This window comes from Chanodichthys erythropterus, chromosome 15, assembly GCF_024489055.1.
Source record: "Chanodichthys erythropterus isolate Z2021 chromosome 15, ASM2448905v1, whole genome shotgun sequence".
In the NCBI taxonomy this organism is placed as follows: Eukaryota; Metazoa; Chordata; class Actinopteri; order Cypriniformes; family Xenocyprididae; genus Chanodichthys; species Chanodichthys erythropterus.
The window spans coordinates 19,750,568-19,775,618 of NC_090235.1; the positions used below are offsets into that span (position 1 = coordinate 19,750,568).

Consider the following 25,051-nt stretch of genomic DNA (forward strand, 5'->3'; position numbering starts at 1 on the left):
TGAGGTGACTTGGACAAACAAAAGCGTGCCATCAGAAAGAAAGCTGCTTTTCAGTCCAAATGCAAGAATTACTTTTGAATTGCAACCTTTATAGTAAACGTTAAAACACAAACACAAGCGACAGCAAAATTAATAACAGCAAACTTTATAATGGATGTACACTCTAAAAAACAAAATGCTGGGCTAAAAACAACCCAAGTTGGGTTAAATGTTTGCTCATCCTGCTGGGTAGTTTTATTTAACCCAGCTATTGTTTAAAAAATACATTATTGCTTGCTTAAAATGAACCCAACATATGTTGGAAATGAACATTTATTAATAAGTTTAATGAATAATAATTAAAAAATAAACATTTATTTAATTGTTTATTATAAAATGGCTAGTTCCTGTCCTTTATTCTGATTGGTCAATAGCTGTGTTTTATTCATGATAAAACATGGCTTCAGCAACCACTCTTAGCAACATAAACTGTTTATTCTCATTTGATATTGTTCATTGAAGCTTACTTTATTATGTAGAAGAGTATTGTGAGAAAGAGATCGAGAGAGCGAGTTTATTACCTGCATTCAGATTTAGCATTTTCCTTCAGGTCAGTCCTGTTCATAATAAAAAATCAGTTTTAATGCAATATCTTGTCCTTTTAACAGTTAAGGGGTTTTCCCGTGACTGACAGCGCTAGTCAAAGCATTTGTCAGTTGTGTCTTGTTCCGTTTTCACAACAATTCAGTCTTTTTAATATAAAAGTTTTCGCTACTGAGTGACACACTCATAAAGACAGTCTTTGCCGCCATCTAGTGGCGTAATAATGTAACTTCTGTTGCTGTTCACGGTGAGGGACAATTTTTTTCTGGCGGAAGGAAGGCTTTTAGTGATTTTACTTCATGAAAGTTGCATCGATACATATTTTTTGGCTTTAATAATTGTATTGTGTGGCAACCGTTTTATAAAAGCAACAAGGTACGAGAGGCTGTGCTGTATCGTGAATAAGTCATGGCTGAAGGGGTTACTGCGCTTTGTGTCATGCCTAACAACGCCCTTCAGCCGTGAATTATTCACAATACAGCACAGCCTTTCGTACCTTATTACTTAATAAATGTTCACCTTTTGATTAGGCCTATTATTGTTGCCTCTAGTAATTATGAGTCTGATTTTTAATATCCAACATATGGGTTCATTTTAAGCCAGCCATATAGTAATTTTTAAACAATAGTTGGGTTAAATAAAACTGCCCAGCAGCACGTTTTGCAAACATTTAACCCAACCACTGGGTTAAAACAATCCAATCGCTGGATTTGTCCATTTTCAACCCAACTTTGGTTGTTTTTAACCAAGCATTTTTTAGAGTGTAGCTTACAGACATTTTTAGAACAAAACCACTTGTGTCTTCAGTGAATACCAGCTTTTTGCATTCTGGGAAAACAAAATTTAATTTAAAAAATCTACACAAATGCAAATATCTTTAAGGAGGAGCCTAGTAGAAAAAAAATAGTCAATCAGCTGTTCATAGAGAACTAAACATCAATAGAAAGATAGCGGTCATAATTAAAAAACAAAACAGATTTTATACTTCAAAGATTATAATTTTAACACAAACTATTCACCATGACAGGTGTTATAGAAGCACAGAACCCAACAAACATTTATGTTGTGACAACGTTGCTGCTACGTTCTGTTTTCATTATTGCAATAGTTTGTGTTGTTCTCTATGTTTATGCAACGTGACAATAAATTTAAGATGCAAGAGGGCTATAGCAATAATGTTAAGCAACATTCAGCAAATGTGTGGCAGGCGACCTTCTGAATACATTTGAAGTTTTCTATTGCTCTAGCAACACACAAAATGGCTATTAAACACATTAAAATATGAAATGAACAGTATTAGATTATCTAAATTTAATTCTTAATCACATGCATGTCAAAATTTCATGCCCAAGATGTATAAGATTATCATCATTACCAACAAAATGAAACGTGAAGTATCTGTATCCAGCTAACTTTTTATTTGTTAGTCTTGCGGAGATGCCCAGCTGCCCCAGTGACTCCCAAGGTTTGATCATACAGTGATTACTCAGCTGCTAAAACATGGCCTTCACTTTCTGATGTCTGATGTCCTGGTGAGCTTGTTTTTTGAGCACAACTTCACTCTCTACACGCTGTGAGGCTGACATGGAAAGTTTCAGGCGCCACATGAACAGAAATGGCTTCAGTAAACATGACCATTCAATGCTTTTTATTAGATTTAAATGAGTTTCTTTTGAGTTGACACAGTTCAGCATGTATTTAATGGCCATAAGCTTTAACAAATAAAAAGTTGTCTTTTAAATGTATTATATCAACTACTAGAGCATCATCACCTCCATTTACCTTTTAGCAGGAGGATCATTTGTTACCTGCCATTTAGCAGACACTTTTTCCTTTGAATATTCTCAGTCTTAACCAGGCCTGCAGCACTATAAATGCATTTTATAAGGCCTGACCAATGAACTAAAGCTTAAAGTCGTCATAACAGAAGCTGCAATAGTCTTTTCTTCCCTATTTGTGACGTATACCCGAGTAAAACGGCTTCTCGAGCAAGAGAAAATGTAGGGCGGGGCTTCATTTTGTCTACAGGGATTTTATTGGATGGTTGTGTTTTGCTATTGGTCGATCTCATGCACATTAATTAATTTTGCACAGATAACAAAATTATAATAAATGCTGCAATATTCCATAAAAATAAGAATTGTCCATTTTGATTTCATGGTGACTGTACAGATTTTTAAAACGTATATATAAATAGCACTATTTCAAAAACACAGAGGAAGTTCCAGAAGGACCCTATAGCTTAAAAAACTCTTCCGGGTTTTATATATTTTAAAATAATTTTAATGCTCTGCTTATTTTTGCTCAGCTAATCAATATGAATTTGATCTTTTTTTATTTGTTACATATTTATTACTATTTAGCTTTAAATATGAACTACATTTTCCCCCTATTTCTCAGCACAAGTACAACCCTTTAGAAATGACAATAAACCATAGAAATGAACACAACCCAGCATCCCATCATGCATAGCGCGCGTTGCGTCATTTCCGTCAATCTTGAACATGGAGTCGAATGGACTGAAGCTGAATTTCTGGGAGAACGGACCGAAACCCGGTCAGTTTTATTCATTCCCGGGTAGCAGCAGCGCGGCTCCATCATGTGGACCCATCAAACACACACTGTAAGTTCAGCACGACCGCTCGGTTCTGTGTTTATCAGCCGGTAAAGTTGTGCTTTCGATTTGCCTTTTTCTCTGCTGCATCATCATGGAGGAAAGTTGCTGCTTATCCCGGCCGGAATGTTGTCTAATATACACATTCTACCTCTATTTGATCATTTAAATATACTTTGAATATAATTTATATCTGTTTTTACTCACACTTGATAAAGTCAGAAAGTAAGAGTTGAATGGTCCAGTGATCTGTTAGCCTGTTAGCAATAATGCTAATGATTAGGCAAATATCAAAACCGGTGTCTTTTTAATTAACAGACTTATAAAGTATAGTACAATAGTACATAATGAACGTAATTGTGGACATAAATGAGACAAGTAATAAAAAAACCCTCATAATAAAAACAATAATTGAACTAAAATACACAATTTATAAATCTATAGGGTGAATTCAGGGTGTTTTTGCCGTTGAGATGAATTGGAAAAAGTGTCCCAATCAATCTGAATTCACCATATTCACCATATATGCAAAAACACATCAGATGTTACAATATGCAAATGTGAAAGTGGTGAACTTAAAGGGTTAGTTCACCCAAAAATTTAAATTCTGTCATTAATTACTCACCCTCATGTCGTTCCACACCCGTAAGACCTTCATTAATCTTCAGAACACAAATTAAGAAATCTTTTGTTGAAATCCGATGTCTCCATGAGGCCTTCATAGGGAGCAATGACATTTCCTCTCTCAAGATTTATTAATGTACTAAAAACATATTTAAATCAGGTCATGTGAGTACAGTGGTTCAATATTAATATTATAAAGCGACCGGAATATTTTTGGCGCGCCAAAAAAAAAAAAATAACGACTTATATAGTGTTGGCCATTTTTAAAACACTGCTTCATGAAGCTTCGGAGTGTTATGAATCTTTTGTGTTGAATCATGATTCGGATTGCGTGTCAAACCACCAAACTGCTGAAATCACGTGACTTTGGCGCGCCGAATCGCTGATTCGACAATGATTCATTATGCTCCGAAGCTTCATGAAGCAGTGTTTTGAAATCGGAAGTCGTTATTTAGTTTTTTTTGTGCACCAAAAATATTCTCGTGGCTTTATAATATTAATATTGAACCACTGTACTCACATGAACTGATTTAAATATGTTTTTAGTACCTTTATGGATCTTGAGAGAGGAAATGTCATTGCTCCCTATGCAGGCCTTACTGAGCCATCGGATTTCATCAAAAATATCTTAATTTGCGTTATGAAGATTAATGAAGGTCTTATGGGTGTGGAATGGCATGAGGGTGAGTAATTAATGACATTATTTTCATTTTTGGGTGAACTAACCCTTTAAGTACTAATACAATGGTACATTTTAGTTAAAATATTCATAATGATGTTCATACATATACACCATCGTTTAAGAGCTTGGAGTCGGTACGTTTTTTTTTTTTTTAAAGAAATGTATCATTTTATTCAGCAACGGCACATTAAATGAATCAAAAGTACAGTAAAGACATTTATAATGTTTTAATTTCATTATATTTCAAATAAATGCTGTTTGATTTTCATCAAAGAATGCAATATATATATATATATATCTGTTTCCCCCAAAATATGAAGTAGCACAACTGTTTTCAACATTAATAATAATCAGAAATGTTTCTTGAGCAGAAAATCAACATATTAGAATAATTTCTGAAGTATCATGTGACAATGATGACTGTAATATTTCACAATATTACATTTTTATTGTTTTTTTTGATCAAATAAATGCAGTCTCGGTGAGCAAGACTTTCTAAAACATTAAAAATCTTTCAAACCCCAAACTTTTGAATGGTGATTTATGTACATTTACGCTCAATTTGATTCATTTCCAGCAACCCCATGGTAACGGGCACGTCAGTGCTGGGTGTGAAGTTCACCGGTGGTGTGATCATTGCTGCCGACATGCTCGGCTCCTACGGGTCCCTGGCGCGTTTCCGCAACATCTCCAGACTCATGAAAGTCAACAACACCACCATCCTCGGAGCCTCAGGAGACTATGCTGACTACCAGTACCTTAAACAGATCATTGAGCAGATGGTGTAAGTACACACACGTTTGGTTGAATACTTTGTCATTGGTACGCGAATAGGTTGAAAACTCTGTGTTTGTTTTAGGATCGATGAGGAGCTTCTTGGAGATGGACACAGCTACACACCTAAAGCCATCCACTCCTGGCTCACACGGGTCATGTACAACCGCCGCAGCAAGATGAACCCCTTGTGGAACACAGTGGTCATTGGTGGATTTTACAATGGAGAGAGGTGGGACTGAAAGCATTAAACAACATTCACGACCCGTCAGACTTATTTAAAAGTGAAACATAAAAAAATAGGGAGGGACTTTGATTTTATCTTTTGTGAATTGGTCTCTAATTGATTAAAAAAAATAAAAATTGGTGACGTGAAGTTTACATTATTATAAATGATTACATTTTGTTGAAACGATGAATAACATGCACAATAAATTTAATATGTCATAGTCAGGTCAATTTTATTTGTATAGCGTTTTTCACAATACACATAGTTTCAAAGCAGCTTTACAGAAAATTATGATGTTAATAATACAATCTTAAAGGAACACTCCACTTTTTTTGAAAAAAGGGTCATTTTCCAACTCCCCTAGAGTTAAACAGTTGAGTTTTACCGTTTTCGAATCCATTCAGCCGATCTCCGGTTCTGGCGGTACCACTTTTAGCATAGCTTAGCATAGTTCATTGAATCTGATTAGACCGTTAGCATCGCGTTTAAAAATTAGGAACTATTAGGAACTATACTCTCATTCAGGCGTAATAATCAAGGAACTTTGCTGCCGTATCATGGCTGCAGCAGTGCAATGATATTACGCAGCGTCTCTCACATACGTCTCCATGGTTGCAAGGCACGTTCCCTGTGCAAGCAGGGGCTCACAGGCGCTCCGTAATATCATTGCGCCTGCTGCAGCCATGATACGGCAGCAAAGTTCCTTGATTATTACGCCTGAATGAGAGTATAGTTCCTAGCCATATCAGCCTAGAAAATCACAACTTTTTATTTTCCGTCGGTCTTAGTACACGATTTAACTAAAGAAGAGTCAAGTTTTAAATAGGAAAAATATCAAAACTCTTTGGTCATTTTTAAGCGCGATGCTAACGGTCTAATCATATTCAATGAACTATGCTAAGCTATGCTAAAAGTGGTACCGCCAGAACCGGAAATCGGCTGAATGGATTCGAAAACGGTAAAACTCAACTGTTTAACTCTAGGGGAGTTGGAAAATGAGCCTATTTTCAAAAAAAGTGGAGTGTTCCTTTAAAGGGTTAGTTCACCCAAAAAATAAATTTCTGTCATTAATTGCATTACTCACCCTCATGTCGTTCCACACCCGCAAGACCTTCATTCATCTTCAGAACACATATTAAGATATTTTTGATGAAATCCAAGAGCTTTCTGACATAGACAGCAATTTAACCACCACTTTCAAGGCCCAGAAAGGTACTAAAGTCATCGTTAAAATAGTTCATGTGACTGCAGTGGTTCAACCTTAATTTTATGAAGCGACGAGATACAAACATACATACATAGCTTTGCATGAGTGTGCGGTTCTTATGCAGATAAAGTTATATATAAGAGCTGTGCGGTAATACAATTACACTTTTGTTATGCTATATTCAGTTATGCAGCCGATTTTTTGCTCTATAGTTTATATTGTTTTACATGACTATTTTGTATGTATGCAGGTAAAGTACGATGAACCATATCAAACTTTTAATATGTCGCTCAATAACACAATAATACATACCAAATAATGTGAGTGTACTGTATGTATCTGGTTAAGGTTGGATATACCTATAATAGTTGTGTATTTTGTTATTATTTCAGTATCTGGTGATATTGAGAATTATGAAACCTTTTTCAATTTATAACAATTTGGTGTAGTGACAAGTATGATACTAAAAATAATTAGGCTTGTCATATACAGTTATAGAGTAAAGAGAGACAAATTTGATTTCATGATGGCATTAATTGAGTGTCTGTTATTAAAGTTTTACTGAACACAATTTTTTTTTCTTGTTTCTCTCTTAAGCTTTCTCGGTTATGTGGACAAGTTAGGAGTTGCATATGAAGCCCCAACAGTAGCAACAGGATTTGGTGCTTATTTGGCTCAGGTAGGTTTTCTTCTTCTTTTTTCCCCCCATCAGATGCTAAAACCCTTATCCTGTGAACTTATCGTATGTGCTTGTGTTTTTGCAGCCCTTGATGAGGGAGGTGCTAGACAACAAGGTAGAAATCACAAAGGATGAGGCACGAGCACTGATAGAGCGATGCCTTAAAGTGCTGTACTACCGTGACGCCCGCTCATACAACAGGGTAAGACACGCTCTTTATTCTTTCAGCTGATTGTCCTTCATGAAAATATCTCGGGTGCAACATTTCATTGTATGCGTTTCAAGAAACAGAAAATAATGTTCTTCTTGTTCTAGCATGAAATCGCCATTGTAACAGCTGATGGTGTGGAGATTATTGGACCACTGTCTTCTGAAACAAACTGGGACATTGCTCATCTGGTCAGGTAGGCTGAAATTATTGATGTTTGCTTACAATTTATGGTTTAATAGACATTTATGGATATTTATGATAATCAATAAACTGATATGAAGTATCTTAACTGTATAGGTTTCTACAAATGTTTGAATTAGTATAATATACACTTTTGTTTGGGGTCAGTAAGATTAAAAAAAAAAAGTTATTTAAAGAAGTCATTAATTCTCACCAATTTTGATTAAAATACAGTAATATTGTGAATTTTCATCATTACTTCAGTCTAACATGATCCTTCAGAAATCATAATATACTGATCTGCTGCTCAAAATACATTTCTTATTATCAATGTTGAAAACAGTTGTGCGGCTTTATATTTTTGTGAAAATCGTGATGTATTGAATGAAAGCAAAACAAAATCTTACCGACCTCAACTTTAAATGGTAGTGTATTTTGTTGGATATGCATGATGTATATCTCAATGTACATATTTAACATCACAGTTAAATCATGATTGCTGATTCATTTTATTGCCCCACTAACTGCTGTTTTGTTTTATCGCAGTGGTTTTGAATGAATCCTGTTCTGCTGAGCCTGTTTTCGTCACATCATCTTTGGATATGCTCTTAGTACCACCAGATCACTATTATATTGCCAAGATTACTGTTAGACTTGTTTCTCGCTCTTTTGTTATTCATAAATAAACTTAATAAAGTTGTCTACTGTGTCCTCATTTGTCCTTTTTCATGTATAATTAAATAGTTGGTAGATCAAATCAAGTTTTTATATAGATGTTCAAGAATGCAAATTAATTTATGAATTGCAAATCTAAACATTTGTCATGTATTTTACATTTTCAAATTCTGCTGATTAGTCACCAACATACATATATATATATATATATTTTTTTTTACAGATTTTTCAAATGTTTTGCATTCTATGCCATAGTTTTCCACCAAAAGTATTTGAATATGTTACATGAATTTGTTACATTAGTCATCTTTTTTTCCCGAAAACATATGTAAAGGAAACCTATAATTTAATGAAAAATTATAAATACTTCTTGCAAATACTTTGTGGTCAGAACAAGTAATACTAGTCACAATTTCCCATGTGACTGTACGTAATTTTTATCATGTGACTATATACACAGAAAAGGATCATATACAGCAGATACCTGTGATTAAGGGGAGCACATACAAAATTAAGTTTATACTAAAACTTCTGTTTTCGACATGCCAATTAAAATCACTGTCAAAGCAAATTTGTCTAAAAATGTATATCTGTATAGCATACAATGTGTGTATAAACTGTTATTTTAGAGGCCATTGGTCAGATTTCCTTAAAAGGGACCCATTATGCCCCTTTTCACAAGATGTAATATAAGTCTCTGGTGTCTCCAGAATGTGTCTGAAGTTTCAGCTCAAAATCCCCCACAGATCATTTATTATAGCTTGTCAAATTTGCCCCTATTTGGGTATGAGCAAAAACACACCATTTTTGTGTGTGTCCCTTTAAATGCAAATGAGCTGCTGCTCCCTTTCCAGAAGAGGGCGGAGCTTTGGTTGCTCGACAACAAAGCTGGAGAATCTCATGCAGCCAAAATGAGGATTGTCAGTAATGGTGTTCAGCCTTACATTGTTCACAATTGAGCATCATAACTTTGCATTTGTTGTTTATGTTCAAACAGCAACATTATACACTAAAGTTAAAGTAAAATCATAATCAACCACACTTTTAACTTAAATACCTTCTTAAAAGACAACACCCCATGCTTCTTAAAGGGAAAAAAAACACTGCTTAAATTACCTATAAAAGTGTTTATTCTTTGACATGAATCAATTATGTTACAGTATAACCCTAAATACAGTAGGTAATGATTTCAAATCATTTCTATTTACATTTATGCACATTATGATAGAGATCAAACCTGATGAAAAGGAAAACAGTGATAAACTAAACCACATGGTGTAACAGGTTGCACATTAGTAGTTCAAAGAATAGTAGAAGCCTCGACTACAGAGGACTTCAAACTAGGGATCTTTAGCACCCATTAATGCAAAAAAATATTTACAAATGCAACCATACAGACATATGCAAGCAATAACCTACATTTGCATGACTCATTTTCAAAGACACTTCAATGAGAAGTTCATTTTATTCTCCAAAATTAAAATCATCAGTTATTGTTGGCAGAAGGCACGTAAAACGGCTGCAAGTTTCGATGATCTGACTTAATGATCTATGATTTCTGATTCCTCAAAACCATGGAAAGACTCCAAATCGCTGTCTTTCTCAAAGATCTTTTTCAACGAAAGCATGCTGGACTGCGGAGAGGACAACGATTCTGCAGAAACAATACTCGAGGTCTCCGCTTTCTGCTCCTCAACTTTATCTCCTTGCAATTTACTGACAAGGAGAGCTTCAGTGAGACTCCGCACGAGCTCTGAAGGTTCCTCAGACGTCACCTCTGGGTTTGAGCTCAAAACCCGATCGAAAGAGCGGAAGAGTAGCTTAGGCTCTGCTTTAAGGACATCCAGTACCTCCACAAGCCAGCGAGCAAGAAGAAGAGCAAGGTCAGCCGGTTTGGCTCCAACCAGTTCCTGTGGCACCGTCGTCACATGCTCGCTCCATCGAGCCTGCAGGAACTCGCGTAACACAGGCCCCAGGCAGGCTTCGAGGGGCTGCAGACGGCGAGAGCAACTGCGAGGGATCAGACCTGGAAGAGTGTTGGCACTGTTGAGCGCTGCCAAGAATTCATTAGACGTGTGGCCTCTGTATGTGTCCATTATCAGCAATCCTTTGCCTCCAGAACTAGGGTTGACATGCCGACACCACACCTTGTCCAACCAAAGCTGTAGTTTTTCTTCCTCCGTGAACCCTTCTGGTCTAGCCTCCAGGATGATGAGATCTGGCAAGGAATGTGCATCTGGTTTGAAAGGTTCGCCTCTGAGGAAAAGCATGGTGGACAATGTGGTCCCATCAGCCAGGGCTGTGAACACAACCTCTATGAGTGGATGTGTGGTGCCCATCAACTTAAAAGCAGACAACATGGACGATGAATCTGCAGAAGCTTCATCCAGCTGCTGCATATCTAAAAATATGGAAAGCTCATCCATGGCGCCCATAGAAGATAGTCTAAAGGCTTGTGAATTAACTTGCTTTTTCAGGAAGCTGCTGAAGGAGCGCTCCAGCTCCTGGGATTTACCCGGTAGCAACTTGCTGGAGGTGGCAAACGCCTGCAAGCCCAGATCATGGCGTAGCAAGAAATCAACCGCCGAGTCGTAAGAGATATCTTGCGCACCATGACTGCTCATGAAGTCGAAAAGGTTAGCTTCATCGATAGGTAGCTGTTGCTCACGTTGGCACAGCACCCATTCGACTAACCTATCGGCCGCCGGTGGCGTCAAGCTTTCTCTGCTTCTCAAGGGCTCAAGCTGAAGCTTCCGTTTCAAAAGCAACGACTGGACTTCTTCCGGAGGAGTGTCGAAGTGATTGGCGGCCTGTGGGACCCCACAGCAGAGGGCGTACAGTACAACTTTCAGCTGAGCTACGGTGAGCGAGTTCTCCACTGTACATCCTGTATCGACTTCAGAAAGCCCTCCGTTCAAAGTTTGCTTCGGAGCATCTGGTTTGACGCCACAGTTTTTGTCTGGAATGGGAGTTTGTTCAATAGGTTGAACCTGAATGGGAAAGGACGCTGTGTGAGCGGGACTAGCAGGCAGCGTTATTGTGTAGCTGGGTCGAGGAAGGGGTGTAGAGGACAGAGGAAGTGAACTCCTGTTCACTTGCTTCACTTGCAAAGGCAAAAAGAATGCGTTGTTGAGTATCTGACCTCCTCGGAGTAGGTCCGTTGGGATGAAGACGAATCTACAATGAAAGTAATTTATAAGTTATCTCTTCTGCTAAACAGGATTTTCAATCGCTTTTATGAGCTCTACATGAATTAAAGGGATAGTTCACCCAAAAATGATAATTATCCCATGATTTACTCATCCTCAAGCCATCCTAAGTGTATATGACTATCTTCTTTCACAATCAAAGATATTTTTAAAAATATCCTGGCTCTTCCAAGCTTTATAATGGTAGTAAATGGGGGTTGAGATTTTGAAGCTCCAAAAAAGTGCGTCCATCCATCATAAAAAAATTCATATGGTTCCAGGGGGTTAAATAAAGGCCTTCTGAAGTGAAGCGATGGGTTTTTGTAAGAAAAATATCCGTATTTAAAACTAAAATAACTAGCTTCTGGCAGATGACCGTACGCATACTGCTCAAGTCGACTTGCGCCAAATGAGTAACCCCTTAAGCGATGTATGACGTAGGACAGTGGTTCTCAAACGGGGGTACGCGCGAACAAAATGCTGAGTAGTCTAGTTCATTCAATTCTACCTTAAAATTATATTAAAAATACATGCTTGATTTTAATTGCCAAAATGTCGTAAATCCAGTACATTTAATCAAATTACCTCATCATTTGCAGTCAAAAATGACTGTATCCACACAAGCAGCATGCATATGAATGATAGATTGCGTGCAGTCTGCTGCCTTAAATCGCGCTAAATTACTGCCGTTCTCGACAATGCACTTTTGTAAAAGTGGGGATTTAGCACTTACTCGCATGAAGAACAAATATAGACACAGATAATGAATTAATTTCGATTTAAGACTCAAACTTTCTCCGATACAAAAACATACCTTGTGTGAGTTCTTGTATTTAATGATGATAATGAACAATTGTTCCCAAATATCCACGACTGCAAACGTGACATTATAATACAACAGATCAAAAAATAAAACATATAGTACTGTCAGTATTTACTCTATTTTGCTATGAAATAATAGTTCTAACGAAAACCACAGCAGAACTACAACACACGACATGTCTGTGTTTCGCGAACAATTCTGCGGCTTTGAACGAATCATGAGAGTCAATGATTCAATGATTCATTCACAGCCACTAGCTTACTGAATGAATGACTCGATGACTCACTCATAAAAACAATGACTCACTGCCACCTACTGGCGGTTTTAGTTTAATATTTAAAAGTTTTACTTAGTTTTGCCATCATTGCATATTTCTCTATAGAACATTTTTTATTTAAAAACATTATTTATTTTATATATTTATAGATAAAGGTAAAAAAAGCACTGGAAAATCAATTTAAGGGGCAAATATTGTCCCTTAATGGTAAAGGTGTGACTGCAGTCGAAGTGGAAGAGAGGGGGTACGCAGAAGGATAGTCATACCTTCAGGGGGTACTCCAAGCTAAAAAGTTTGGGAACCACTGACATAGGATATAGGAATATCGTAAACTAAGACGCCTCTCGCGGTTTAAACAAATATGGCTGTGCCACAAACTCAAGCTCCTCTTCTCTTATATCAAAATCCTCTGACATTTCTCTTTAAAATTTCTCATTTTAGACTTCTGATTCATGACCAGTGTTTTGTTTTGCTCGATCCTCTGCACTTCCGTGTTCATCATTGCGTCATGCCATAAATCAATGAGTACAGCTGTCTGCCGGAAGCTAGTTATTATAGTTAATTAAATTTTAAATATGGATATTTTATGGATAATATGGATAGCCCCCCTGGAGCTGTATGGATTATTTTTATGATGGATGGATGCATTTTTTTTGGCCTTCAAAATCCCAACCCCCTTTCACTATTATTATAAAGCTTGGAAGAGGCAGGATATTTTTTTAAATACAAAAACAATCTCTGATTGAAAGAAGAGTGTCATATACACCTAGGATGGCTTGAGGTTGAGTAAATCATTTGATGATTTTCAAGCTTCTACAGACTTTTCCTAAGAGTTTTCTATTTTGGGCAAACTATCCCAATAAGCATTCCTTTTCTGTCATCATTTGCTCACCCTCATGTTGTTCCAAACCTGTATCACTGTAAAAGTTATTCTGAAGAATGTTTTTGTCCATACAATAAAAGTTAGTGGGGTCCGAAACAACATCAGACCCCATTGACATCCATTATATGGAAACAAAACGAAAAAAAAAACCTGAAGACATTTTAAAATATCTTTTATGTTTCACAGATTCACAGTAGACAGACAGACATACAGGTTTGGAACAACATGAGGGAGTAAATGATAGAAACTAACCCTTTAAATTGAAAAAGAAGCAGAAATCAACATACCTTTTGTAGCCACGTGAAAATCCTTCTGAAACATGAGGAATAATATTAATAATGTGATTGTGATAGCATCATTATTAAGTGCTTGACTTTTCAATTAAAAAATATTTTTAGACATAAATAAATAACTTACCCCGCAAGGTGCACCGGCTTGCTTGATGTTTAGGATAATCAGCAAGATGTTTAGCCATCGAATCTCCAACCCGAGTTTTGTATTTACATGTGGTACAGTTCAACCTCCCCTTCCTGCAAACATTTTCATTATCATGATTGACAATAAAAGTAATATTACATTCAGAGCAAACAAAAAAAAAAAAAAACCTCAGGTCTTACTTTGGGCAGGGTTTGTATAGGGTGATATATTTTTTGGTGCTTCTCCGAGGAACATGTACACTGCAAATAAACATGAGGGAGAAATGAGAAAACACTCAACACCTCACAAAAATTAAATTATAAGTTTTTCACCAGATCATGTTATATTAATTGTTTTTTTACAGATAGGTAAAGGTAATCTAAATGTAAATATAAGGGAAATAACCATGCACAATTAAATATTAAATAATACCAAACAATATCAATCCATTAGCAAATAATCAATACATGATATATTGTCCATTCCTAAGGTAAAACACTTGGTTTTTTCAAATAATACTACTACCTCAAAAACTGTAAAAATCAAAAGATTTTCACCTGATCATGTGATTTGCATAAGCTCTGGAACAGCAAGTACAGTATCGGCAGAGGGAACAGCTCACATAGGTGGGGAAATGGTTGGAAAAATACGGAATGTCAAAGTTGCATTCCATGCAGAAGTGTTTTTCTGTTGGCTTGCTGGAAGAACAATATGATGGTCAGAAGATTTTATATATAGAGAAAATATTATATCTATATACACTCACCATTGACTCTCAAACTTGACCATTAGCTCCATCATGCTTTCCACTGGCTTTTTCTTGAGAGGAATGACTTTATTGGTGACACTGTGAGATGCTACAGGTGTTGATGTAGCATTTGAGGAAGTGTTCAATGGAGGTGCTCCTAACTGATCTCTGTTGTCAGTACTGTCAGCGTAGGCTCGGATGATAACCTGAAGCAGAGAGGAGTAAATGTGAGGCCATCAAACAAGCAATAAACCAGCAATATCTATGACTGGGAGTCTCTTACCCTAGTTCCAGGTGTGAGGCCCTCTAATTGCTTGGGTTTGACACAGGTCCTGTGAAACCTTTGTCTGTGGTGCAACTCGTCCTTCTCACAAGTGAACTGAAGTCGGCATCTGCCACAATGATGCGCTTTTTTTTTCTGGATGAATAAACTTTAATGAATGTAGACATCACAACATTATGTGCAGTATGCAAAATGGTATTTCATTATGACATTGTGATATTAAATGATGTGTTCATTAGATGAAGGTTATTAATTGTTATTATCTATCATTAAAAACCCTCTGAGCACAGACACTTCAGTGCTAAGCACATTCTTTACCTGATGTCTAATGTAGTGCAACTGGAAGCCACCACATGACCTAAACACTTTTAAGCAGTAGGGACACATTAAGATGCAGGTGTCCTTGTGCTGCTCTGTGAAGTGGCTTATAACATCTTGGTAGAAAGAAGATCGGTACTCGCACACCTGAGGAGCAAAAAGAGTAAGTGATTTACACAAATATTTTCAAGACAAAACAGTTGCTGCTGAGAGGAATGACATGAAGCACGTGTACACAAAGTTACCTGACACATGTAGGGCATCTCACCAGGCTTGTGCGCGTGTTTCATGTGGTTCAGAAAGAGCGGTTCGCTCTCAAAGGACCACTCACAGATCTTGCACACTTCTGTAAAGCAGAATGAAATGTTTTAAAGGGGACCTGCTTTTTTACATTGTAATGTTGCTGTTCGAGTATGAAAAAGGTCTGCAAAGTCTTGTCCAAGGGAGTTATTCTCTATATCAGTGTGCACTGTTTCTGAACTCCTGGAAATGACTTCATTGTAGTTTACATGTCATAATATTCCTCATTAAAATAATTACCACCCAAGGTGTATGCAAAATAAAGGGGTGGGGCCTGGTTGAGTTAGTTAGTAGTGTGTTGAAACTCATGGTTATGGTAAGGGGCGGGACATTTCCCAAACACGCTCAAAGTAGTTGACCAATCACAACACACTGGTCCAGCCGACCAATCAGAGCACATTGTGCTTTTCAGAAGGAGGGGCTTCATAGAGACAGGAACTAAACAGGGGTGCATTTCCCAAAAGCATTGTTAGCCAACTATCATCGCAATTTCCATTGAATTCTATTGGTAATGACGGAACTTGCGATGATGGTTGGCTTTGGGAAACGCACCCCAGATCGTTACTGACAGACTGGGAAAAGAGGTGCTGCAACAATGTCAAATATGGGAAAAATAAGTTTTTTTTTTTTTTTTTTTGAAAATTCAAGCCCAAAAACAAAATCAAGACTTTGTAAAAGGGCATAATATGGCCTCTAAGTTGGAACTAAAATACCGGCAGTCAAATATTAACAACTCATGCATCAACAATGGTTTAAAACCTAGTTTTTGACATACATATGAAAGGGTTTTTGGTGTATAGACTCACTTGAGGACTCTGCATGGTTATGAACTGTCTCAACATGGCACTGCAGACGGAAGGGTGTTGAGAAGTTTCTGTAGCAATGCTGGCACATAGAATGATAGTCCACTTCCCCTGTTTGGCGCTCCAACTCCATGTGGTGTTTCATGTGGTTCATCATCCTTTAAAATGAGGATTGAGTGTTGAATATCTATCTATAACAACAACACCCCTCAAAAACAAATCTGAAAACCAACTTACTTGATGTTGCCCTTCACCTTCTTGTCACAGAATTGACATTTCATTGCAACAGGATCTGCATTGGTTCTTAATGATGCAGGTTGGCCAGGATGTTGCCCATAGAAGAAGTCTTCAACTAACATGATCATTCTGCCTTGGTCGTCAAAATCTCCAGAGCGAGGATTAGGCACTCCCTCAGGTATCTCAGATGTGGTGACGTGTTTGAGAGATGTTTCTGAGGACGTGGAGAAGGAAACGGGATTCTCTGATGTGGAGGGTTTTGAGTGGGTTGTGTCACTCGTGCGCTTGATCCTTTTTCTAGATTGGGCCTTCAGGTCCCGGACACTCTTGATAAGTTCTTGATTGCATTGCTGGAAAATGGGGAACAAGATGAATGGACATGAGTAAGACCTAGGCAAAAGGTTTAAAGACCACCATAGAGGAGGTTTCCTACAGCATTGTTTGTAGATATTTAATCTAAAAAGTGCATGAGTAAAAACTTACACAGAAGTATCCACGGAGGGACTGACTCTTTTGGTAAACGGCTTTACAGCAGACACAGAAATTCGAAGAACTGGCTCCTCTTTTTAATGCTGTAGAACAAAGATATGCCACTCAATCCCTTCTCAAAGACCTCTTAAAGGGATAGATCACCCAAAAATGAAAATTCTGTCATCAATTAATCACCTTCATGTCGCTCCAAATCCAAACAACACCTTGTTTTTGCAGCGACTTTCAGCATGTTTCCTTTAACAATATCTGATGTCTACGTTTTATGTCATGGCGTGAGAAATGTACAAACCATGCGAAATCTGATCAGAGCAGTCAAACTGAAATGGATTTGAATAGGATATCAAACCACATGTGTAGCATTTCATTTGATTTTTTGCCATTCACACTTACTAAATCTGCTCAGATTTCAATCAGATATGCACTAAAATCGGATTTGGACAAAGTATGAACGTTGCCTAAATGAAGACAAATTAAATTTTTGGGTAAACTAGTACTTTAAACACACAAGAGCTGCATGATTCTGAATACACTGAGAATCACAGCATTTTTCTGTTTAAAATGGGGATCACAATTTTTCCTCAATTCTGAATAGACAGCTAAACAAAATAACAATTTACTAGAGCTTGTGACAAAATGTTAATTGCTGCAGTCTATATAATAAATATTTAATTAACTTGAATTAATTTTTTTTATTGGTTTGAATGAATGATTCAATGACTCACTCATACAAACTTCACTCACTACTGGATGAATCAGCATTTTTGAACAAATTTCTTGAATGAATCAATCAATGACAAATACATTTTTAACAGTCACTTGTCGCCATCTACTGGTGTAACAATGTAATGATACAATCTTTATTTGAAGCATCAAGTTACTAGTTGAAAAGGTGATTTAGTCTATTTTGATCGCTTCTGTAGACATCAAGCTATAAACTTTTATCCCAGTACTCTCTAATAATTTTTATTGATGCAAGACAGAAATAATGATACTGTATGGTTGAAGAGACTGTTTGAGAAGCTATTTCATACCTACTGTATACATGAAGGTTTAATAGACATAGTGAATCATTGTTATTAAGGAATAAGTGGAATGAGTGTTTGAATCGAGATTGCAATCTTTTAACGATTATTCGTGCAGCTCTAAAACACAAACAATGTCAATCAATATGTTTACTCAATAAGCTGATGTCAAAATATAAAGCATCAGCAGTAATTAAAAACTAGATCTGAAAAATAGGAGGGTAAAACCGAATCAGTGATTCATCAGAAAAAGGTCCTGACCGTTAGTTGTTGAGGCAGGAGGGGCAAAGATCTGCGCTTGAGGTCTCACAGTCTGAGACAGCCCACCAGACAGGAACGGGGCTGGAGCTCTGTTTATGTTGTTCTGGATGGTGACGGTTGAGGTGGGCTGCACTAGTGAACTCACTACTTGACCAGCAGCTGCTCCAGCAAGCTTCGTAAACTTTATAACTTTAATTGTTGCACCTATCAAAGTAAACAAAAAATAAAACAGACAGGTCAATGACCCAAGAATCGATGCACAATGTAAAAATTGTGTGATAAACTGCATGAATTGTCACCTGGAGCTGCGGCTGGTAGGACGTTGGAGGGTGTCACATTGAGAGTGGTCACTCCTGGGGCCGATGAGGTGATGCTTTGTACGTTTGAGGGGCTATTGATGGTCAAGGTGACTGGGATCTGCAATGCTGATAGTTTTCCAGGCGTCGTTTGCTGTACTGCACTCCCTGGGGTGACCATCCGCGGAGCAATTAACTGGGGTGTCTGAGCTGAAGAGGTCAGAGAAAGTATTTCAGCAAAATGAGTAATGCCCCAATAAAAATACAAAACATCTGTTTGAATATGCGACCTCTAGTATTGTGCCTTTAAAATCGTGATGAAATGAATGCCGCGACAGATCTTTTCTTTTGCACTGTGACGTGTAAAACAAGCAAAAATGTAAGGCGGCGACTTGTTTCTATCCATTGGTTGCAGATTGGATTTTAAGATGTTGGCATTGCACTCAAAAATTAATGAGTGCTTGCAATAGACTATAAAAAAAGAGGCAGAGTGAACCAGAGACAAGTCTGTTGTTTACACAGGAAAACTGAGTAATGATTAAACATTTCATGGTCAAACATTTTTGAAAATGAAACATAAATGCATAGATGAATTGCTCACAGCAAGATACAGTATTTAACATGCATTTAGAAAATACACAGGGAATTTTCTTTCATGCTGACTTAAAATTCAGCAATGCATCCTGCAAAATATGTCTGGGAGGGAGTAACCATGTAATTAAATCAAATTATGACTTACCAGCAGTAAGAAAACTAATAGGCTGTCCATTCAAGATGTAACCAAGTGATGTTCCCAAACTCATTGGCCCTGCCAAAGGCTGACCTGGATTAGGCTAAAACAGATGATCATCACTTAAATACAACATCTTTGGTATGTCTATGTATGTAAACAGAAGGTTAAATGCCTTATTGATAGTAAAAGAGCAAAGTGAAACCTGTGCACTGATGTAGATAGTCTGGCCAAGTGTGCCACCTGCAGCTCCACCCGGCTGGACAGCATTAGGCAGTAACGTAACAGCAGGAGCTAGAGGTAAAAACAAATCAACAAGTCCCACAGTTATTCTTTTAACAGTATTTTTTCAGTGTGGCGTCATGTCTGCGATCACTAATGACCAATAGGTACATGGAAAGAAAGCCTCTAACTGGAAAGTCAATTCTGCATAGCACTGGAATACTGTTTAGATCTTTATTGCATGTTTGTTTTCTTCTTACCAGAAGCCAAAGGCACAGCTTGATTTACAAGGTCAGTTGTAGCTGATGTCGGTTCAGCGGTGCAAACAGATTGTGCTGGTATCTGTGCACTATTGCCACTTGGGACTACAGTAACTAAATTAAAAAATAAACAAAAGGCATTAAATTTCTATTTTTATTTACACTTGTTTTCCTAATATATGGTTAAATGCTCGATTAAATGATCAAGAAATGATAATGAGTGTTTTTACATATAGTGAAAACTAAACAAATGCCCTGTCCAAATACCCACACTTATGGTCTTGGCCACCTGAGAGCGCGTGCACGCGGCAGGAAGTAAGTGCGCAAGACTGTCCCATGTCTTAAAAATGCCAAAGTGCAGTGCTAAACCTGCACTAAACCCACACTTTCCCATCATGCATCATGTTCAGGATGTTCCTCTAAATCGAGAAATCGTGAAATGTTGAGGAAAACATTCCACTGTAAGGTAATTTAATTAGATATTACATAGAATTTGGAAGTAAAACAAGTGTTGCACTATTTATTGGTGCATTGATGAGTAGGCTATGTGTATTTTGTACAACATTTGCAACTGCCTTTAATCAATTAGAAGCACCACAATTTTAAATGGGGTCTTCTGTTACATTGGGGTCTACCATCTACTTAGAAGTTTTTAAATTTAATTTTAAAATTTTCATTTTAAGTTTATTACATTTTAAAATGCATAGTATTGAAAATCAAAATTAACACAATTTAGAATTTTTGCAATACTATAAGGGTGTCCCATTGGGTAATAAAAAAATTCTACATACTTGCGGTCTTCACGTCTACTTGAACACTTGGGCCAAATACAGGAAACTTCATGCAAGTAGACAAGTGGTCAAGTGCAAAGACCGCAAGTGTGGGTATTTGGACAGGGCAAAAAACATTCACCTTTGTTATATCGCTGGTTCCTGTTTTCTGTAATACTCTGGCATGGCTCTAGATCATCTTCATCACATTGCATGTAAAGGTCCGAATCTGCCATGTTTCTGTAAACAAAAATAGTCGCTTATACAGTCATCACTCCCGTCAGCAAGACTATGTTGGCTATGGCCAGTGGGTAGCTAAACATATACTATCTATTTGACATTAAAATATTACTATTATTATTAATAAATCGAAAAGCTAACAGGACAAGTGATCATTTTGTTATATGCAATACAGCTTTTAATCAACAATAACATTTAAAGTCTGGACAATGTGTAACAAGACCTTATTTTTCCTAAAAGTTTATATATATATATTATACATTTTAGTTGTCAGTGGTTGTTCTGAGGCTCTCAACTGATACTTTCAAACATAAAGTTAAAAAAATTCATAAACAGTGTTGGTGTGATGCATTACTAAGTAATTAATGACTAATTTAATTACTTTTCACATGAAAAAAGTAAAGTAAGGGATTACGCTTATTTTTTTCTGTAATCTGATTACAGTTATTTCAGATGTAATTGCATTAAATACTATATAGAACAATTCTACATAAAACAGTGGATTTAACATCAAATTTAATTTTATATTATTTTATTTGAAAGAATTAAAAGAGCAGTTTCACGTCTATCCTCGTAACTTGAGGTTGATATGGTATTTAGAAAGTCATTTTTTAGAGAGACTATTTAGTACAGTAAGCCAACTAAGATGTAATTAGTAGCTAGTAATAATTACTTTTTAGAGTAACCCACCCAACACTGTTCATATTGTTTAATTTCCTGTCATACGTTGGCAAAAAAAAGTGATATGTATGACATAAACCGATTTTTTCCCTCAGTATCTACAAACTGTCATAATAATAAACGTGAGCTGTAACAGACGCGCGCTCGCGATCCTCCCCTAGAGCGCGCGCGAGGCTAACATTAGCCCGCCCTGCTAACTGCATGCATGTGTCCTGCCAATGCGCGACCCCGTGCAGCTGTGTATGCAAAGCTAGAGGGGCTAGCCTTTACCTGACTGCACAACTTTTAACAACTACTTTACAAACACCGACGCGTTGTTTCTAGGGAGAAGAAAGGGAAGTCTTACCTCATGCACAGTTTTGCATATGCGCAAGATAGGACACTGATTTATAACGCGTTATTTCCTTTAATTCTTCGCGGGGTTTGCCATGATGGAAAAACAATGATCCCTGTTCTGCAGACGTTTTTCCCTCTTTGCTCGCGGTGGTAGGCGAAACATTTAAAAACGTCACTTCCACGCGTGTTTCCCTGCGCTCTGATTGGTTGCGATCTTTTGTGAGAAACGCGGGATGATCGTTATTATCCAATATTTAATAAAAAAAGGCAAATAAAACACTTAATGTCAGTGCAGGGTCATGTTACATGCATATTATGATATGGAAGGAGTATCATTTCCAATAATAAACAATAACGTAAATGCGTTTTAAAGCATATTATTACCATCTACAGTGAAATATTAAGCATATATGCACATTTTGAGACCATTATCGTCCTACCTGCTGCACAGATTTGCTTTTATAACGGCAATATTTATCTACGCTAAACATGCACTAACTTAGCCGGATAAATTAGTGCAGTGATCCAAAACCGCCGCAAACTTGACTCGATCACTGAGAGAAAAACATTGGCTTTTAGTCAATGCATGTTAGTTTCGCGCTATAACTAATAGTTTCCCGCGTATTCGTTTTCTTTCTGCCTGCTTTTATTAATTCCAAGATGGCGGCTGATGTTTAGAAGGCAGGAATGCATTATTGACGTAACATACAATCATGTTTCCCAAGCAACAACACATTTCTGTGATATATATATATATATATATATATATATATATATATATATATATATATATATATATATATATATATATATATAAACAAGAGTTCGTGTTTTGTTGTTATAAACGTGCGAACAAAGAAATCCCTCATGTTTTCATGCTGCTCAATTTATTATCCCACAACCAAGAACAGAATTAGCATTTAGGCTTCCCCTCGACATTTCTTTTGAGGTTTTTAATAAGAGGAATGGCAGTTAACATTCTAAATAAGATTTAATAACATAAATGACCCACAGTCATACCTTTTAGAAGTGAAATTTGAATCTTTTTGTTGTTTTTTAAACATATCCTAGCTATAGCAATTTGTTTGCACTTTGTTTTAAAACAAAGCAGCTTCAAAATTCACATTTACCATTTAAATGTATTATGCTGTAAAATTAACAAAACGTCTCTTCAAGTAGGCTAATTTGAACACACAACATAAAATAAACATATAATATTCTAAAAGCCTATAGAAAAAATGTACCTTATAAGTTGACATCATCCCTTACGAAAATTAACCATGGTTGTTTTGTAGTAACCATGGTTTAACCATGGTTTTTATAGTAAAACCATAGTAATTACAAAATTAACCATGGTTTTACGTAGTAACCATAGTTAAACTATGTTTTTTGTAGTAAAACAATTAACATGCACTAACTTAGCCAGCTGCTTTCATTAATTCCAAGATGGCAGCTGATGTTTAGAAGGCAGGAATGCATTATTGATGTAACATATTGAGTGTTTCTATTCAAATGTTCCTTGAATGAAACATCAACTTTTTAATATTAAAACGATCACGTCTTTTTCTTATATATATATATATATATATATATATATATATATATATATATATATATATATATATATATATATATATATATATATATATATATATAACAATAGTTTGTGTTTTGTTGTTATAACGTTACTTGCAGTGAACAAAGAAATCCCTCATGTTTTTATAGAGCTGCTCAGTTTATTATCCCACAACAAAGAACAGAATTAGCATTTTTGAGCAAAATGGCTTCCCTTCGACATTTCTTTTGGGGATTTTAATAAGAAGAATGGCAGTTTTGATTTAAAAACATTCTAAATAAGATTTAATAACATAAATTACACAGTCATACCTTTTAGAAGTGAAATTTGAATCTTTAGTTGTTTTTTAAATGTAGCCTAGCTATCACAATTTGTTAGCACTTTGTTAGCACAAAGCAGCTTCAAAATGCACATTTACCGTTTAATTTAGCTGTAGAATTAACAAAACGTCTCTTCACGTAGGCTAATTTTAACACAGACTATTTATAACCATTCTAAAAGCCTATAGAAAAAAATTAAACTTTTGAGTTAAGTTGATCCCTTACGAAAATTAACCATGTTTTTTTTTTGTTTTGTTTTTTGTAGTAACCATGGTTTAACCATGTTTTTTTTATAGTAAAACCATAGTAACTACAAAATGAAACATGGTTTTACTAAAGTAACCAAAGTTAAACTATGGTTTTTGTAGTAAAACCATAGTAATTACATAATGAACCATGGTTAACTATCGTATTACTACAGAAACCATGGTGTAACTATGGCCTTTGCAGTAAGATAGTAACCCAGCTAACAATGTACCATAGTAAGCCGACAGTCTGTCCAGTGTTTCTACTGAGTGCTTACAGGACATCTTTATTTGATAAATATATATTTATTTTAATGTATTTTTACGGTTAAAAAGAATCTGAAAACACTGAATAAAAAATAGTGAGGCTGCACACACAGCTCTTTTGCACTAGTTAAGTGGATAAACTGCAACCTTTTTAGCCTGGGACTTTATTAAATAAAAAGTAGGTCATGTGCAAGTGCAGTGTGTCTTGTTTACATGGCTATAACAACAGGTTGATATGTAATAAGAAAGCACAATTTAAAACACATGACATTTAATCTCATTTGATCAACACTGTCCCTGACAACTTCAAGATTCCAGGGCAATGTTTCCTAAAGCATCGTAAGCCTACACTTCTGGTCTTGGCTAATATATAAAAATAAGTGCTAAACAACTGAATAAAGCCCTTAAGAGGGAGGGAGGGAGGGAGGGAGGGAGGGAGGGCCACATGGTCCATACAACATACCCCCAAAAGCTTTTTGTAGCTTAAAAGATCAGAGAGCTGTTTTCAAATGCCTCAGACTGCACAAATTAAGTCACATCTTAAAAGTAGACTATACTTTTCTCCTAATGAAAATCTTTGCTTTACTGTTATCTGCTAT

General features: G+C 36.4%; 2 protein-coding genes across 4 annotated transcripts; one reads left to right on the top strand and one right to left on the bottom strand.

Moving 5' to 3' along the window:
- Nucleotides 1-3,064: 3,064 nt before the first annotated feature.
- Nucleotides 3,065-8,482, top strand: psmb4 (proteasome 20S subunit beta 4). Its single transcript, XM_067411891.1, has 7 exons — nucleotides 3,065-3,205; nucleotides 5,080-5,286; nucleotides 5,362-5,508; nucleotides 7,310-7,391; nucleotides 7,477-7,593; nucleotides 7,707-7,795; nucleotides 8,329-8,482. The coding sequence occupies exons 1-7, from the start codon at nucleotides 3,087-3,089 to the stop codon at nucleotides 8,339-8,341; spliced, it is 774 nt and encodes a 257-aa protein (XP_067267992.1). The 5' UTR covers nucleotides 3,065-3,086; the 3' UTR covers nucleotides 8,342-8,482.
- A 1,094-nt stretch (nucleotides 8,483-9,576) lies between these two features.
- Nucleotides 9,577-22,694, bottom strand: pogza (pogo transposable element derived with ZNF domain a). 3 transcript variants are annotated; one of them, XM_067411909.1, is made up of 19 exons: nucleotides 22,485-22,694; nucleotides 20,930-21,027; nucleotides 20,018-20,131; nucleotides 19,741-19,829; nucleotides 19,545-19,638; nucleotides 18,809-19,015; nucleotides 18,510-18,713; nucleotides 17,218-17,306; nucleotides 16,735-17,084; nucleotides 16,501-16,655; nucleotides 15,640-15,740; nucleotides 15,395-15,541; nucleotides 15,077-15,211; nucleotides 14,812-14,999; nucleotides 14,603-14,743; nucleotides 14,246-14,305; nucleotides 14,046-14,158; nucleotides 13,916-13,940; nucleotides 9,577-11,634 (listed from the first exon to the last, which is right to left on the bottom strand). In XM_067411909.1, the coding sequence occupies exons 2-19, from the start codon at nucleotides 21,021-21,023 to the stop codon at nucleotides 9,999-10,001; spliced, it is 3,942 nt and encodes a 1,313-aa protein (XP_067268010.1). In that variant the 5' UTR covers nucleotides 21,024-21,027; nucleotides 22,485-22,694; the 3' UTR covers nucleotides 9,577-9,998. The 3 variants fall into 3 exon arrangements, with proteins under 3 accessions (XP_067268010.1, XP_067268009.1, XP_067268008.1); XM_067411908.1 differs by lacking the exon at nucleotides 22,485-22,694 and adding an exon at nucleotides 22,055-22,171 and having other exon boundaries at nucleotides 13,916-13,937; XM_067411907.1 differs by lacking the exon at nucleotides 22,485-22,694 and adding an exon at nucleotides 22,055-22,171.
- Between the last annotated feature and the right edge of the window lie 2,357 nt (nucleotides 22,695-25,051).

Coding starts and splice junctions, on each gene's coding strand:
- psmb4 (XM_067411891.1), top strand. CDS start 3,087: ATGGAGTCGAATGGACTGAAGCTGAATTTCTGGGAGAACGGACCGAAA. Junction 3,206..5,079: donor GGACCCATCAAACACACACT/GTAAGTTCAGCA, acceptor ATTCATTTCCAG/CAACCCCATGGTAACGGGCA. Junction 5,509..7,309: donor GGATTTTACAATGGAGAGAG/GTGGGACTGAAA, acceptor TTCTCTCTTAAG/CTTTCTCGGTTATGTGGACA.
- pogza (XM_067411907.1), bottom strand. Junction 15,542..15,639: donor AGATGCCCTACATGTGTCAG/GTAACTTTGTGT, acceptor TTTGCTCCTCAG/GTGTGCGAGTACCGATCTTC. Junction 14,159..14,245: donor CTATACAAACCCTGCCCAAA/GTAAGACCTGAG, acceptor AAATGTTTGCAG/GAAGGGGAGGTTGAACTGTA.